The following is an 18,914-nucleotide window of genomic DNA, read 5'->3' as shown; positions in this document are numbered from 1 at the left end:
TTCTCAGCAGGAAACCGATGGAGTGCCTTCTCCAGGTAGGGAATGAGTCCTTACTCCAAGTGAAGGAGTTTAAGTACCTTGGTGTCTTGTTCGCGAGTGAGGGGACAATGGAGCGGGAGATTGGTCGGAGAATCGGCGCAGCGGGTGTGGTATTACATTCAATTTATCGCACCGTTGTGACGAAAAGAGAGCTGAGCCAGAAGGCAAAGCTCTCAATCTACCGGTCAGTTTTTGTTCCTACCCTCACCTATGGTCACGAAGGCTGGGTCATGACCGAAAGAACGAGATCCAGGGTGCAAGCGGCCGAAATGGGTTTCCTCAGGAGGGTGGCTGGCGTCTCCCTTAGAGATAGGGTGAGAAGCTCAGTCATCCGTGAGGAGCTCGGAGTAGAGCCGCTGCTCCTTCGCGTCGAAAGGAGCCGGTTGAGGTGGTTCGGGCATCTGGTAAGGATGCCCCCTGGGCGCCTCCCTAGGGAAGTGTTCCTGGCACGTCCAGCTGGGAGGAGGCCTCGGGGAAGACCCAGGACTAGGTGGAGGGATTATATCGCCAACCTGGGCTGGGAACGCCTCGGGATCCCCCAGTCGGAGCTGCTACCCCCGCAACCCAATACCGGATAAGCGGACGAAGATGGATGGAGTGTTACATAATTTCTTTTTCTCTATCTATACATTACACCAGAGGGAATGGCTGTTATGTATGAACTGACAGGCAATCAAATAAATCTGAGAAAAAATTCAAATGGGAATACTCTGTTGCCTGCTGTTACGGTAATTCCATTTGAATCTCAACATGAATTTCCCATTCATTTGAAAGTAGAATGAAGCCGATATAAGGGCTTTGGCTGAGCTGCAGCGTAGCTGTTCCTGAGGCCAAATGCCTTTTGAACACCACGGGTTTGGCATGGGCATGTGGATGTGCACAGACAACACAAACCTAACCCTAGCTGCAGAACACCCACATATCAATTACCTGCAGGCTTCCCCTAATCACGTTGTTGAGTGCTTTGATCAGGCGGAAATTTGTTTAAATTCAAATGAGAGAATCTGTTACTGCCATACTCAGCTGTAGATATATTGCTTTGTACAGGCATTATGATGTTTCACATGCACTGAATATATCTCAATCACCCTTAAGAAATGGCATGAGTTGGTGACACTTTACTTTAACCCCCTATTTAGCATAAGTATATAAAATTTAATAAAAGGTTCATAACACACTATAATGTAGTTGTAAACAGATGTTAGTGTTTGTTTATGTATTTGTCAACAACGTATACCCCGTCTGTGGGAACCCATAAGTGGAGATAATGGATGGAAATATTATTAGGCCTAAATGTTTATATAGTGCTTATATGCTAAACAGAGTAGTTAAAGAAAACACATTACGGAGTTACTGTCCAATGAAAACTCATTCCTTTTCAATTCAGAGAATCTTTCCCCCGTTGTATTACTCTGTTTATATAGTAAAATATTGCATGTGATGCTTTTGTAAAAATGTGTGAAACCTAATGTAAACATTTAACATTTTACCCTACTTAATCAAGAATATGTATCGTTCCAATGTCATGTCACATACAACAATTGAATAACTTTTATAACCAGTGTGTTCTATCAATGTGTTCTATCAATGTTACCATATTCTTTTTATAGAGTTTTATAACCAGGGGACCAAATGTCCTGTGATCATGTCTTGTGAGGGGATTACTGTTTGTGTGTTTGTGAGAGTTGTCTGCAAGTAAGAGTCTGATCCCTCTGTTTTCTTCTTCAGGCACGTAACTCCTACTCCAACGAGGTGGTGGCCATCAAAAAGATGTCCTATAATGGCAAGCAGACTACCGAAGTAAGAGACTTTCACACACCGGTGCAAATAGACATGCCAAACTTTGGCTTCAGAATCGAGAAGCCACTGTAAAGGCATCACGACAATTTAGTACTGGTGTCTCTGAACCATATCTCAAGATCAAGTGGACATTTGGTTAGCCCACAGTCAGATAACTTGTATTTCTCTTGCTTTGGCACAAATCCATTAATAATGTGAGCAAGAGCTCAAATGCAAAAAAGTTGTTCTCTAATAATATTCACCCAAAGCTTGACACTAGCTTGTGAGATGTCTCATGTGTGATGATTAGTTACCCTAACGGAACAAAAATGTGAGAATAATTAAAAATAATTACTCACCACCAGATGCAAGGATTGAAACATACATGTGCCTCCCTCAAGAAAACCACTGAAAATGTTGGGGCACAAGGCGTAAGCAGATTTTAGAAGGCGTCCTATGTGATCACAGCTTGCGCTTCAGCTGAACTTGAGGCCACATCTCTGTGGTTTAGGAAACTTTCTTCTTTTTATAAATCTTTTGAGGTGTGTTTTTTTGCGAGGGCTCTTGCATGACATTGTCAGATTGTTCCTAACTAAAAATTTAGCTGAGGCGTTCGGTTGCTATAATAACTCCTCTGGTGAGCATAGAGCTAGCTTTAATTTTTTGCATTTTACTACTCTGTTTATCATTTATCTTGGTGCAGTGCTATTGGGGGAAAAAAAAATTCTGTCTGTCTATGGATACAATTGCAGCTGCACAATTTTAGTCAAAGTCACAGCACTGCCCACTTAAGTGTTTCTGTGATTGTACCTGTAGTGTGTCACCATCTGTGTGTCTAAATTTGTTTTTGGCAGAAGTGGCAGGACATCATTAAGGAGGTCAAGTTTTTGGGACAGCTGCGACACCCAAACACAATTGAGTACAAAGGCTGCTACTTGAAAGAAAACACTGCCTGGGTGAGTGGATCCCTCTCCACATCTCCCTTTGTCCCAGTTCCCCTCTTTGTTTCAGTCTCGCAACATTGTTCGTTTATCTTTTTCTTCCCGTCCTCTTTGTCTGATTCTTTTTCTCTTTTCAGACTGCCTACTACTGTTTCTCTGCATATGTTGTAATCAGTACCACCTTCATTGCAGACATCATAATGTGATTAGTTTGCAGTGGAGAACAACTTCACAAGTTTTCACAAACTTGACCCAAAGCTTTGAATTTGTGATATTTTATGATGCACACCTGGTAAATGAGTTATTCAGCTGTAACTGTATTCTGTTTCAGCTGGTGATGGAGTACTGCCTGGGCTCTGCATCAGATTTACTAGAGGGTAAGTGTATTTATTAATGATTAATGTGCACACACATATTTAAACTAAACAGTTTTTATTGTCAGTATCATGGTGTTTAGGTTAGCATTTTTTGAAGAAGTCACTGCACCCAGCCAAGAAACAGTCTCTAAACCTCCCGTAAAAACCTTGTTGTTGTTTTAAGCTTTAGCTGACCGCGGTAGGATTGTCTTGACTAGACTGTATTCTACATGTATCTAGTATACCTTTTTATAATTTTCATTTCAGCAGCTGAATATCAACATCATTCCAGGTTACTGTGTGACCGTAGTTCATGAGGTTTTGCTATAGACTTACTAGACATGAGGACCTGCCTGTTATAAGATGGCTGCATTTATCTCTTAAAACCCATACAACTTCATGTTCTGTGGTTTTGTGAACCTTACTAAATAACAAAACACAACAAAGTAGTCCATACATGGTTTTTGAGCAAGATGATACCCTGTAAATGTAGAAACAATTTGCTCGTAACTGAATTTAGCAACATTATGTGGTCTGACTTGTGATGTTACATTTAGCACTTTGATTAATAAGATTTAGACTTAGGATGGAAGACCAAATCTGTGTTACTTAGATTTTACAGTTTTCAAAGCTTGAACCTCAACTGTCCACCCTCTAAGCATTCCTGATCTGGACCTAATGTGTTATTTTAAGCACCTATGTGTGTACTCGTCACTGGTGTAGATACACAATCAGGCCCTGGCCTGTTTTGGGGACTTTGAAAGACAGATTGATATATAAAAAAATGTATTACTGAAACTGTGATGTTTTGGTTGCCATGACTTTGATCATGCCTGAAGTCTGCACTTCATAACTATATGCAGAAGCTGTATTTATTATGAAGGCCTTTGTGTAGAGCTGTTATAGTTCATTATTATATAATTGAAGTCTTTAGAGGGTTCTTACTCATTTCCACTGTACTAATTTCTCCCCAAGTTCATAAGAAACCACTGCAAGAGATGGAAATTGCTGCCATTACCCATGGTGCCTTGCTAGGACTGGCTTACCTACATTCCCATAATATGATTCACAGGTGAGTCAGTTCATTTCCTAGCTCCAAGCATTTCCCAACAGGAACATTCAGTGACTTTAGAAAAAACATGATAAGACTGTAAGATGAGATGAGCGCTACTCATGTTCTCCCTTTTATTGCGTTTACTAATAAAGCTGTAAAACCTCATCTCTGTATTAACCTTTTCTCCTTCTTGAACTTTGCTCTTGTTGACACCAGTGAGACCGGAAGTAACAACCCTCCTGTCTCACTGGTGTCAACATTATTATATTTTATGGAGGACACATATGATAAGCATCCAACAATGGCACTGTATGAATCATATTGACTGTTCTTTGTCATCGTACGTCTCATTGCAGAAATTTAAAAATGCATAAAAACCCATTAAAATGAATGTATCAAATCTATAAATACATTGCATCAGTGACCATTTTTTTTCAAGGAAGGAAAAGCATAATTCATAATAGATCCTTGGAACTGATGCTGTTTCGCGGCTATGCGTACATATGCTCACCCTCTATATCCCCCTCTCCCCATCCAGAGATGTGAAAGCTGGTAACATCCTGCTGACTGAGCTGGGTCAGGTCAAACTGGCCGACTTTGGCTCTGCCTCCATTGCCTCACCTGCCAACTCCTTTGTGGGAACACCTTACTGGTCAGTATACATAAGACAAGATAGACATGGTGGTGCACAACACAGAACATCACACGGGACTACATGTGCTGAGAAGAACGTGAACTGAAATAGTTTTGTTGGTGTATCTCTTTAGGGGGTCTGCTTTTATTTTGCATAGTTAGCAAGTTAGCTGCTTTTTGTGGCTTTTTTGTTTTTGCAGTGTGTGAATTCATCATGTTGTTGCCAGCATGCTGTAAGTGATTTTTGACACCTGAAGTCAACCTCGTAAATTATAGGATATATTTTTTTGGTCATATCCGAATAATCACTTGGGTTACTTTTACATAAAATGTAAACCTAGTAATACTAATAAAAGATGGAATTCATGAGAGAATGAATTATGGTATTAACTGTGACGATTTAGCCTGTGAGAGAACTGACACTTTCTCTCATTCATATCATTAGTTTTCAACCCACCCCTGTTCTCCAGCAGTGTCAATGCTCCCTCTTGCACACCAGTCTGAAAAGGACCTGAGACATAAACTTATCCATGCAGTGTCCTCTGTTGTTTGCCTCTCCATATAGAAATCACCAGCTCTATCTTACCCACTATAGTACTCATTTACCAAGTTTATGCAGCTTTGATAGTGATGGACTCTCATGATCTCAAAAGCCAGCAGCACATAACTTCGTCCCACTCATCATGTTAAATTCAAACACGCACACAGAAACACACACACAAGTTGTCACACACCACTTTTCCAGAAACACACACACATTTTCCTAAAACTGAGCTGCTATCACGGCATACCAGAGTCTTTAAAGGCTCTGAGAGGCTTAGCAGATTATAACATTTTCATGGATTTTTCCCCCATACTTGATAAACTATGCATATGTGTGCATTTGTATGTGCGTCTCTCTATCCTCAGGATGGCCCCAGAAGTGATCCTAGCCATGGATGAGGGTCAATACGAGGGGAAAGTGGACATCTGGTCCCTGGGGATCACCTGTATTGAACTGGGTGAGCATACATCCACCCTAATGGTCAAATAATGCATATATAGGCTCATAAAGTAAAAAACAATACAACAGATGACTGAAATAGGATGAAAAACAAATATGTCTTATTAGTTCCTGCATGCTTTTGAGACTGCCTCAATCAAGGAGAAAATGATTGGTGATTGTGAAAACTTAAACATCACTCTTCTCCATCTTTCTCTCCACTCTGCCATCTTTTCTTATTTTAGCCGAGCGCAAACCACCCTTGTTCAACATGAATGCCATGAGTGCCTTATATCACATCGCACAGAACGACTCTCCCACGCTACAGTCCAATGAGTGGTGAGTCAAAAACACACCTCCCAAATATCACGATTCAGTTTTTGTTTTCTTTCTTTTTTAAACCTTTCAATTAAACAAGCCTAGTATTTGCATAATGCTGTCAATATGCGATCAGTCAAACTTAAACACTACAAAATGTAAAAACATGGTAATTTAATTGAACAAAAAAAATATTGTCCACAAACCAAGAAAATCCAGTGAAACTGCTGATACAACACTTCCTCTCGACTGTGAATATTAAAGCCCAATCCGATCTGAGCTCAATCAGGGTAAGACATCCCTGTGTTAATCTGCACAACCTATGATCCCTGCAAAAGGCCTTGTGCAAGGTCACACTCTAAGTCTCTTATGTAATTACCTGGGAAACTTTTACCAAACTAATACTGTGTAAATATCCACATCATTCCTGCTGGGCTATAAGGTACATTTTAACAGCAGTGTGATTGTTCTATTATTCTACTAGTTAAAAACTCTTTCTTTCTTATGTTTGCCTTACTAAACAGGATGTTTCTTTGTACACAGACAGAGTGTTGTAAACGTATTATGGGCAAACAGCCAATACTTTATGCTGCTCTCAGCCTCACAGCTTATGAATGTAGACTCTAATAGATTCTCTAGAGACTATCCTTCCAGACATCAAAACACTTTAAGCTATTTAATTTAGGCCGGCAGGTTTTAAACAGCTCTTTGCTGTGTCTTTGCAACAGCATATCACCCACAGTGTTGAAGTGCACTTTTTTTTAAGTTAGGACTAGTTGTGTTATTGGATGTCACCGTGAAAGGTGAGATTTTTTAGTTTAGTTCACCTCATAAATCAAGAAACTGTATGTGAAATTGTGGATTTCTTTTGATACAGATCGTGTCCGTGTCTTTTGATATGCTCTTCATATACTGATTTGTTTTATGTTTAAATTGTTTAAACTTTTCAACTTTCACAATGGATGTTCATTGTTGCTTGGAGGACTCCATTTAAGGAAGATTAATTATTTTATAAACAAGTTATTTGGGCTAACTAGAGCATAATTGTTAACACTTACTGTATTCTCTACGCTAGCCAACATAGTGTACCCTAGCTATTTCATGTTATATATTCTCAGCTAAGCAGTAAATATTCCATCCTCATAATTATTTTACATGCACATGTACTCAGTGCACAAGCACATTGCTTGTGCAAACCTGGAAATAAAAGTGGAAGGAATGCAAGGATTTAGTTTGAAATAAAGTTAACTTGTTTCACACTGCAGAACACAGCAGAAAAGAGGTTAAATATGTAGATATAAATGTATAGAGAAGTTGGTGATTTAAAATGGCAAAAACGTAACTATGTAAAAGATTACTCGCAGGAAATTGGCAAAGCAGCAAATATTCTACCATTCCTCTTCAGTTGCTGTAGCCACCACTCACACTTTGCATGTGAGGTGCGATTCTCATGGGGGAAACAGCACTCATCAAATATTAACCCTTGGTTTGATGTTCTCCCTGTAATTTTACCATTGCGTTCTTCTTTTATGCTATCACTTCCATGGTATGAAAGCTGTGTGTGTGATCCTAAGCATGCAGAGTCGTGTCTGTGTTTGCTCCTTGTCATATGTTGCAAGAATCTGTATTTTCTGTTCTCTACCTGCCTCAGAGCAGCCTGAAGGCATCGGTGGCCTTCCTGAATCTTCCACCCAAGTTCTCAATTAACCTTAATCACAAGCATATATCATGGGCTCTGTCATGAGAAACATGAGGCACGAGTCTTTTAAGTTGTAATTTGCTGCCTATGACTGCATGGAGAACATCAGTTGTAAAATTAGCATTGGTTTCTAGCATCGTGCTGAGGCAAGTGATTGTGTGGGGCAGTACAGGGTTTTGGTATTTTTGGAGGAGCTCCAGCGGCCCGAGGCGTTAGCTACATTCCGCCAGATGAGACTAGTAGAGACATCAGCTCCATAGTGTAACTTCAGTACACATACACAAGGCCACACTGTACACACATTGGCCTGACATACAAGTGCACTCATGGACCTCGGCTAACCACAGAGGTGAATGTGCGTATTGACTATCAAAATCTTAAATAGCACAACAGGTTACTTTATTTTAGATCTATAGTAGCAACCCAAAAATACAGTGTTACGTATACTTTGTTATAATAAGCATATTTTTAGATCAGAGTCAGTGGCGTGTTCCACAGCTCCAGTGGCCTATATTTCTGTGCTCCACATATTTACGTAATCCATATATGGTTCATATGTGGAGCTACATAAAGAGATTACATAGGATTGTTCTGGTTTAATTTGTTGACATGATAAAGACAGCACACGAAGGAAGAGATTACTCATCACGTTAAACATTCAGGTGTAGCTGAAGGCAGCCTATCATTAGATTGTCTCTGCTATTCCTGTTTAAGTTATTCAGATTTAAATATGATTGACAGAGATGGGGAATCATTGACCTGCATCTCACTGTTCTCTTTACCCAGGTCTGACCCCTTCCGGAGCTTTGTCGACTACTGCCTACTGAAAATTCCTCAGGACAGACCCTCGTCAGGGGAGCTGCTACGAGTGAGTGGACGTCCTCTGTAATCCCTCCAGCTGTGACCTCACTTCCTGTCTAAGTCAGTCCCTGAGCCATGCGGATGAGTCACTCCCAACCACCCACGTTTCCCTAATTCTCAAGCATATACACAGTGTCTTCTTCAAGCACAGGAATCAAGCACACCGCTGAGACTTGCTTTTTTTCTTTCTTTGTTGTAACTCTGCTTCCTGTGCCGTGCCTCATAGCCATGGTCCTTAAGGGCTCCTCAGAGCTGCGTGTATATGCTGCTTTCACATCAGTTTTTGGCATTTTATTCCTTTTATTGATAGTTAGACAGTAGAGCGATGACAGGAATTGAGGGGGGAGAGAGATGGGGAAGGACATGCAACACAAGTCAACGTTGTGGTACATGTTTGGTGCCTTAAACCCTAGGCCACCATGGTGCCTCATTCTTTTGTTTTTATATAACTTTTAGATCCTTTTTACAACAAAAAATATTTTATTGCAAGGTCGACTTAGTTGGTCCTTTCTGAAGTTTCGGGGGAAAAAAGTACTAAAATCCAGTGAAATACAGACAGACACACTTTTACACCGTTTAGCTGTCAGCATTTTAACCGTGTTTACTCTAGCTGCTAGTTAACATTACCTGCTGTTAAGTGTAGTGTTAACTAGCGTGACATGCGGCGATGTTTAGGTTCCCTCGTACGTTTTCGGAGCATCAGAGAGAAGCGCTGGCATTTCAGTGGCACCGGAATCTGCGTTGCAATTCGGTCCGGTAGATCCGGACCGGTGCCGTATTAGCACCGGGTCTCTCGTTTTCTGTCAACGATGTGGCAAGGAGGTAACGTTAAGGCGGAGTTAGCAAGCTAACGTTAGCTAACTAACACCGGCAGGTTCGCCGTGCTTTCATGCTGCATCGCTTACAAAGAACGAGCTGAACAGCGGGCTGGGTCTAACGTTAGCAGCCCGCTGACCGACTACCGCTGGGTCCGCTGCCCGGCATTGCGGGGGGAAAAATGTATCGTTTCAAATCGGTAACATAGACGTAATGAGTGGCACATAACGTGAACTAACATGGCATTTTATTTTGTTTGAGTTTTAACTTGTCCAGTGGGACAAGTTAAAACTCTTCCACTTGCCCTATAAAAAATCCACTTGTCCCGGACAAGCGGACAAGCCTTAATGTCGAGCCCTGCTTGTATGTTCATTGTGTACAGGGATTGCTCTTTTTGTTTGTGTTACCAACCGGTAATCCTATTGGCCCACTAAGAGTTTAAAGGGGTTATAGAAAGGTTAGGTTATATAGGGTATTTCACACTGTTCCTTAAGGTCTCCGAATAGGGTATGTAACATTGGTTGGGCTGAAAATGGCCTGGGTGCTGTTATATGCGCCCTAATGCAACCCTGTTAAACAGCCCTTTATGAAACAAGAGCTTTTCTGCCTTATATGGTATGTTCATGAATATTTAGATGAGCTGCACGTTGATTGGTTGAGCGAAGCGCACTCACACACACACACACACACACACACACACCGCTCCCCTCTGTGTCCATGTCCCCCTCCTCCGCCACCACACACACACACACACACACACACACACACACTGCACAGCAACGCAATCACGATCACAATCACACTGTCTGTTAACGTTACTGATAGACTACAGACATGCTCAGACATGCCGGTGAATGGCTGGAACAGCCGCCAAGAAAATAGCCCCAGCCTGGCTTCTGCCCCGACACATAAACTCATCAACTAATGTTACTGTACAAAGCACCAGAGACACAGTTTGGTTACAGTTTAATCATCCTCCAGTGTGGCGTACACACACACACACACACACACACACACACACACACACACACACACACACACACACACACACACACACACACACACACACACACACACACACACACACGCACGCACGCACGCACCAATGCAAATGACACTTTCATTACAACTAGTGTTGTTGTAACGTTACCCTTGGTACATAAAAAAAAAAACCTCAACTTCCAGACAAGGAATCACATCTCACCCTGTAGCTAGTTCAGTGTCTCAGCACGGGGACATTTAGTAGAGAGTAAAGCCCACAGGCCTGTCCTCTGCGCCGCTGCGTTAGATCCACACGTCCCGCTCTATTGTCCAATATCTACTTGTTCTAAACACTTTTCTCTGGGCCAGTATTCCGTTGTACAGCCTGGAACACTGCATTTACGACCGTGGTTCATTTTCAATATCCTTGGAAAAACTTCAACTTTCTTCTTTTTTTTTTTTTAAGTACACAGCGCAGCTTGCAACTAAGCTTGTATGTGAGATCCTGATAGAGCTCCAGCCAGCTCACAGCGGGTCTGTGAAGGTAGGCAGGCCGACCGGCGAGGCAGCAACCCCGGCATGCACTGGCTGCTGTCACGTCAGACTGTGGAGCTGTGGAGTCCGACACAGTCATACCAAATTTGCAAATTTTGGGGTGTGACAAAGGTATAGACTACTAGAGCCAAATAAGGTACAGCCACCGATTTGAGGTCAATTATTAGCTTTTTAGATTTGCCTGTTTTCAGCAGCAGTTTCAAATTGTGAGATTTGCATAGGAAAGGGATGTCAATGGGACTTTAAGGTTCTATGTATGCCCTATTTACCCACCGAACTGTCGTAATTCAACTATGACAAGGTAAACTTGGTTTTGCATTCTATCACCCCTTTACAGTTCTTGCTAATCACGCTCAACAGTGGGAGCTCGAGCTGAATTTTTTTTACACCTGCCCCACCTGAGGGAGTGTGTGGGGTTATGTAGCAGTTAAATAAGGGGCTCTGGACTGTCGTCTGGATGGGATTGACGGTTTAGACTGGAATTCACTTCTCCCAACACCCCTGACCCAAATCCTGGCCGAAAAACCATTAAAGAGGGATAAGTACCAAACAGACTTGGGATCAGTGTCAAAGGGGCTGCTTTATAGTGAAGCCTTGGGGGGTGTGGTGTTAGCTTATGATTAATACCCACTTTCTCTTCACAGACGCACACAAAATCACTCTTTCTTTCTGTGCACAGTTTGTGTACACTGTGTGTGCACAGAAAGTTTCCCCAAACAGCTTATTGTAGCCAAGAGGATGTGTGCAAAATTATTTTTTTGTCCGACCAACCGTCCAAAACCCAAAGATAATTCAAATTACAATAATATAAAACCGAAAAAGCAGCAAATCTCACATTTGTGAAGCTGGAATCAGTGAATGACAGTTTCCTTAATACATGGTTTAAATGATAAATCCATTATCAAAATGTTTGGCAATACATTTTCTGTTGATTCGCTGCGTGTCAGATTAGAAGATTGACGCTATCTGTACAGTAAATATCTAGCTGGAGCCAGACTAGCTGGAGCCAGTGCTAAGCTTGGCTAACCGGCTGCAAGCTCCAGCTACATATTTACTGTACAGATATAAGAGTGATATTTAAATTTTCTCATTTAACCCTCAGCACGAAAGAGAATAAGCGTATTTTCCAAATGTTTAACTATTCCTTTAATACATCAAGCACCTTAGGCTTGTTCTCTGTCACTACTGCTACTATAATTGCAGTAGAAGTAAAAAATATGGACTAAGTGAAAAAAGTGAATAATAATATGTGAAACTGCTTTTAACATCACAATAACTAAGGATGGATTGGTACTTCTGGTAGAAGAAGCTGATGATGCCACAGTATACATTTAGGGAAGGCACTGAAGACGCTGTTGCTTCTTCTCAACACTAACCTTATAATGAGGAAGAATCCCGGAGATAACTTCTGGCTGGTCCATGGGACGGGGTTGGCCAACCACCCACACTCTGGTGTAGTTCCGTCAGAAAACGGGACAAATCAGTCCCATCTCTATTTTCAGAGCGTGATGTCATTCCCCTGTGTCCTGACTAACCCATTACACCAGCATCTGTCACATGGAGTGGAAGGTGTGCAGAGACAGAGAGCTGGAAATAGACCTAAAAATATAGTTTTATTTATACAGTGTATATATATATATATATATATATATATATATATATATATTAGGCCTGTCCTCTGAGATTGCATACATTTCAACCATTTAAGCACACCATATTTTATGAATGAGAGTGACTAAGGGGAGGTGTGAAAATGTGTGTGTGGTAGAGTGGGTGGAAGCGTAGGGTAGAGAAGATGTTTTTGTTGTATTTTTATTTTCATCTTGATGTTGGTACAATTAATTAAAGTCGCATGCATCTTTACCACCTCATTCTTACCCACCAGCCCCACACACCCACTCTGACCTGCTGGTTATGTAACACAAAATAATTACATAAATGCATAATGCCCTGACATCCACCAAATTACACCTCCATCAAATTACAGAAAGGTTGGTTCCTTACAGTGGAGCTTGTGACAGCTTGGAAATGTGATCTAAATGAGTTTTACCAATCAGTTTAGTGTAAAACTGTGTTAGGAAATATCATTAAATAATGTTTTCATAAAAAAATCTGACCTTTTGTGTAATTTGAATGTTACATGGATTTAACGTTGATGCTGTAGGAATTTGACTTTCTTTTGGTAAGAAATTTTAGGTTGCTAATATCCAGTGTGTATCCAATGGGGTCCAGTATACTTTTTGTCCCACAGATTATTTTATTCAATTCCGACTCTTCCCTTAAATACATTTTTCTTTCCATAGTGGTTCATGTTTGTAAGCGTCCCCCCCCCCCCCAAAAAAAAAGGATTCAGATTAAAAGACTGAAATCTCTCAATTAATTATCAGCATATTACTCAACAGTGCTTTATTTGAAACTGTCATTTATTTTGTGCCAAGGCAAATACAGTTAAGACATTATTTATTTGAGTGAAAAGAATTAAGTGTATTTATGAAAATTGATTTTATGGACAATCTTACACAGATCCCATGTGTTCGTTGTACTAGAGGAGAAGAGAGCTGGGACTCCCAGGATGGGCAGAGCAACCTGCAGGCGCCCTCTAGTGATAGTCACTGTTGTGGTGCTCATTGTGTCAAGTGTAAAATTAGATTTCCTTTAAACACAATATTATTATAAGATCTTTAATAACAGACCTTGTAAAAACTTAAGGTCCTGCAGCTATTATATGCTCTCAAACCATAGTTTTCATATTTACTGAGAAGTAACTCCTCTTATATCATTTAAAATTCCTACGTCTTTCCAGTGTTTTTGACGTTATTTCCCAAAGAAATATTTATTGTTTGTGGGGAATATTTTAATTAATAGGTTTAGTTGATTTTTGAAATTGTAACACGTACAAAGACTTGCCAGTATGTTAGAAATGTCTTCAGGTGAAAGCTTTGGAAACATAAAAATACAATTGTACTATAACAAACATAAAAGCGTAAATTTCCAAATTGCTATTCCGCTAAATTGGAGAGAAAACGATTAGCATCCATAAATTGTATGGTTTAAAGGGCTTAATTTTTAAACATAACTAATTCAATTAGAATATTGCATAAAAAATGACTATTTTCAAAATTTCTAAACTGATTGTTTCTTCCTTCTATCCATCTTTAAATAACTTCTGACCTAACCAACTAACTTACTAACTTTCTCCCTCTTCTTCCCTGTCCAGCATGATTTTGTGCGTCGGGAACGCTCGCCGCGCATTCTCATCGACCTCATCCAGAGGACCAAGGATGCAGTGCGTGAGCTGGACAACCTGCAGTACCGCAAGATGAAGAAGATCCTCTACCAGGAGAAACACAACGGACCTATGGGAGAGAGCCAGGAGGAGGAGGAGGTGGGAGGAGGGGGAAGGGTTCATGTAAAAGATCCGTGGAAAGAAATAATGGGCATTTTAGAGTTTAGGAGTCGAAATCGAAAGGAGATGAGTGTTTAAAAACAGGAAATCAGTTGAGCTCCATTTTAATTCTGTAGTCACTGTTTTTATTTGTTTGTGTAAAACCATATTCAATTCAGCTTTACTATCCCAGAAAGAAACTTTTGCATAAAACAAACACAGTATAGGCCTATATACACAGGGCAGAAACAATAATAAAGCCAACCGAGGCAGTAGTAGATACAATAGACATGAAAGACTACATTTAGCAGTGTAAAGCTGAAACTAATTGTTTTATTATCAATTCATTTGACAGTTATCTTTTTACATTCATCGACTAGTTGTTTGGTTTATAAAATATTCAAAAACATTGACAAATGAAATCTGAATTTCGTAGAGCGCAATATGACGTTTTCAAATTACTTTGCCCGCCCAACAGTCCCAACCACTAGCATATTCAGTTTGTAATGATGTTAAACACAGAAACACTTTTGCAATTAATTAATTAATTAATTACCAAAAGAATAAATCGATTATTTAAAATGTTTGGTGTTTAGATCTGTTTCAGCTCTACTGCAGTGTATCAATTTCTTATAGTAATTTAGCACTTGTGTTGCACTGCAGTGAGGGAGTTTTTCCACTTTATTAGATCAACATGCAGGACTCTTGGAGCTCAGATTCTCAGCACAACAGGTGAGAACAGGATAGTTTATCTGAAGTGATGTAATCCCAAGAGGGAGGTGCCAGATACTGTACTTCCACCTGCAGCCACAGTACCCAGACATCAAGATGAAATGTCCCTTAGTTGACTTGGCCTGGCCAGCCAGCAGCCACAGTAGTATCATCCCACACCACGTGGTGCAATTCAGAGCAGCCACCAGACCCCACTGCAACAAGACGCTGCTGAAGGCTTTAGTGAGAAAACCTGCAGTCCCAAACCTTGGTTTCCGGTTTCAGGGAAAGATGCACTGCAAGTGGAAAGACTATAACTATTATAGTAGATTATAACACCCTAATTTAGTCTGTTACTGCAGACTTAACTGAATTGTCTGCTGCACCTAAAAACTGCGCAGCTTGATGCCCTTTATCTAGAATGTACACAAACTCAAGTGGCCTTCTAATCTTTAGACAGCTCAGGCACACAGATGTGCATTAACATACAAATTGACACAGGTGAATGATAGAAACACACACATACATGTGTGAGCAATTTGAGGTTAATAGGCAATTTAGCATGACTTTGACTCTAATGCAATCTAGAGGTCATTAGTTATTTTCCTTTTATTGAGGTGACTGCATTTAATTATACGAATTTAGAGAGGCCTGTGTACAGTACAGTATATTGGGGGTGGAGGACATGGTAGTCAATGTGTTAATATTTGCGTCTGTGTATATGTTAAAGAGTCTTGAGCGTTCATTTGTGAAAGCATGTGTTTATGATAATGTGTGTGTGGATGTTGCAGGACAGCGAGGCAGCCAGTTGCAAGATGAACAGCCTGGGAAGCAACCACTCCATCCCCAGCACCTCGGTCAGCACGGGCAGCCAGAGCAGCAGCGTGAACAGCATGCAGGAGGTGCTGGACGACAGCTGCTCCGACATGACCATGATGCATCCCCAGGACTACAGCAGCACCCTGGAATCCTCCCCACACACCAAGAAGGTAAAGGTCAGGGGTGAAGGGTTGGATGGTGGGAGGGAGGTGGTGGTGAGTATTTAGGCCTGGATGACAGATTATAAGTCACACCATACCAAAGCAGAGCTGGAAACTAGGAAGCAGTGTGAGCAGTTCTCAGTGCTACCAAAAATATTTTGTCTGATGAAAGTACCCCTTCATCTACACCACCTGTCATGTTCCACATATGTTCTTCTGAATGAATTTTAAACTTGTAATAGGACAGAGTCACCGCTCATGCCACATCTTTCAAGTTCTGCTATTGGCTTTGAACTGCATTTTAAATTAAGCATTTAGTTCTTGCTGCAGAGGCTGTGCAAACTGCTCTGCGGTCAGCACAGACAAAAACACTATAGAAAACTGTAAAAAAATATTATATGAAACCATCAGAAAAGCTTGCGTTGTTTTGCTAATTAAAAAACAAAATCTGGATCATAGGGACTAAGAGAGATAAGGTTCTGATTATGAAAAGGTCTAGTTGTTTATGGACACGTTTTATACTAGTTGCAATGGCCTCGGTTTGATAGTTATTGTGCGCTTCTTAGAGCCAATTACTGTTGCCAGCAGTTTTTTTTTTCCAGTTTTCATGGGGATGTGTTTTTTATTTATTTATTTATTTTTTTATTCAAGTTTTTTTTTTTTTATTGTTTTTCCATATGAGAAACACACCACATATAACAACACTAAACACTATACAGCAATCTGGGCAAGAAAAACAGAAAAACTACTACAAAAATTCAATTAAATAAAATAAAAATAAGATGGGGGTGTTGGCTGAGATTGAATTAGGCTTGATAATAATATTAATTATGGGGCACTAGTCAGTTCAAATTGAATAACATGGGGATGTTAAATGATGCACTTTTATTTAATTGTATGATCCCACTAAATGGTCAAAACCTAAAGGGGACTTGCCAGGACACCAAGATAGTTTATTTTTGGATTGGATATGGGTTTAACTCACAGTTAAAACTCTACTATGCCCTGTGCTTCTGATATGGTCACTCCACAGTGTGTGTACATGTGCCAAAAAAAGAAGAAGAAAAGTATCAAATGGCTTAAAAAAACAACATTTTACCTTCCCAATATTTGATTTGGTCAAGTATTGACTAAGATTTTTGCATTAGTAAACACTTTTTCCAAATATGCCATGTACTTGTTTCTAAGAATCCTAGTCCTCGGTGAGTACATAAAAACACAGCAGGCATAATCAACACATGCAATGTTACTAGCACAATCACTTCCTGCGTGCAAACATCCCCCCTCCCCCCCCTCTCCTTTGAAACCATGGAAACCATTGACACAGTCCTCACTGTTTGGTAGATCGCTTCAAGTTCATCACAAACACCGTTCACACCCCAAGAACAAAGGCTATGTACACATGTCGACAAGCAGCACACTCTCCCCACCATCACACACACACACACACACACACACACACACACAGTACACATAGGTCAACACAATGCCTGACATTCTCATATAACTTAAACATCTGTGAAAAGAGTGCTGTCACTGCTTTTTCATTCTCTTTCTTCATCTGCACTTTGTATTTTGACAGTGCATGAATAAGGATGTCACTTTATGAACAGACAGACAATGTGTTGTTTCAAGTTCAGGGGCTGAGCGTAGAACAAACGAAAGTGACACATATTGTTTTCAGATGCTGATGAAGTTCCATCCTCACATTAACCAACTCTTTAGTCCCCTGGTTCCTGAGAATAGAATGGGGGATTGAGTGTTGACATTCCATCATGTTTTGCAAGGTTACAGTTGACACAGTTTTAGCATATGCTTGAAGTTTAGATGTTGTACAATAAAAATCAATTTAAAAAGGCACATAATGACGGTGAAGAGTTTAAACACTGGCACGGTTTTTAGTGAGTTGAAATCTTTTGAAGTATCCTGTAGCACCTTCATTTTTACACACTGTTAACTTTAGTGCCATTTGCTCTTATATTTTAAAAGAAGACAACTCTGTGACTTGATGGATGAATTGTGCTCAGTTTTCATTTCTCAGTGTATGTGTGTGTTTCACACAGGACCATGGGTACAACTGGGATGATGGGACCCACAGGGACCACCGGCAGGGGCTGAGGCCGTCCTCCTCAGACAAGAGCAGCCAGGTCCAAAACTATAAGAACCAGGGCCGCTTTGCCACCATAAAATCAGCCTCATTGGTGAGTTTAACTCTTTCCTCTTTTCTTCTTGTTTCTCTTTTGAGTTCCTGAAACATGCTTTTTATTTGTTTTGGGTTTCAGGATCTTTCATTTGTGCAACAACCACCTTGAAAGTTGGGTTGCTTTAAATGCCAAAAATTGGAAAAAAAAAACTGCTTCTTACAGAAACCAAAATCTTACTCAGTATTGTGTTTACACCAAGGTAGCATACAAGGGCACAGAAGGGGCATTCTTTTGTGTCTGTCTGTGAATGTGGCGAATGAATGTCTCCAGTCCACGCTGAATAAATGTGATGTGGATCCATGTTGGAACAAACTGATGTTTTAAAACGCCAAAATATTAAAATCAGGCCTGTCTCTCCTTTGTGGACCCACCTATTGATATATATTCTGTTATTTTTATTCCTGTCCATCCATCTTTTAGTTTTTACCTCCTTTCCTGGTTATTTGTCTGCTCTCCAGTTTTGGCCCTGTCTGTGCAACATATCTCTATTTCTCTGCTGTCTTTCCTCTCATTCACCTCATTCCTTTTGTTTTCTCCGCTTTGCATTACCAGTCCCCTCCCTCCGCCCTCTCCTTTATTTCTTCCTCTCCTACACTTGATAATATATCATTCTCAGATCT

The 18,914-nt window shown here is 40.5% G+C and overlaps 1 protein-coding gene across 3 annotated transcripts in view; it reads left to right on the top strand.

The window, feature by feature from the left end:
- Positions 1-18,914, top strand: part of taok3a (TAO kinase 3a) — an 87,710-nt gene that overhangs the window by 54,665 nt on the left and 14,131 nt on the right. For all 3 annotated transcript variants that reach the window (XM_028577155.1, XM_028577156.1, XM_028577154.1), the window contains 11 exons: positions 1,768-1,839; positions 2,673-2,774; positions 3,091-3,136; positions 4,091-4,187; positions 4,708-4,821; positions 5,712-5,803; positions 6,030-6,123; positions 8,588-8,669; positions 14,232-14,399; positions 15,902-16,099; positions 18,154-18,291. In XM_028577155.1, coding sequence (XP_028432956.1) covers positions 1,768-1,839; positions 2,673-2,774; positions 3,091-3,136; positions 4,091-4,187; positions 4,708-4,821; positions 5,712-5,803; positions 6,030-6,123; positions 8,588-8,669; positions 14,232-14,399; positions 15,902-16,099; positions 18,154-18,291 — 1,203 coding nt within the window. The remainder of the gene's footprint in view (positions 1-1,767; positions 1,840-2,672; positions 2,775-3,090; positions 3,137-4,090; positions 4,188-4,707; positions 4,822-5,711; positions 5,804-6,029; positions 6,124-8,587; positions 8,670-14,231; positions 14,400-15,901; positions 16,100-18,153; positions 18,292-18,914) is intronic.

Source organism: Perca flavescens, chromosome 5 (genome assembly GCF_004354835.1).
Source record: "Perca flavescens isolate YP-PL-M2 chromosome 5, PFLA_1.0, whole genome shotgun sequence".
NCBI lineage: Eukaryota > Metazoa > Chordata > Actinopteri > Perciformes > Percidae > Perca > Perca flavescens.
This window is presented reverse-complemented; position numbering and strand designations above follow the sequence as displayed.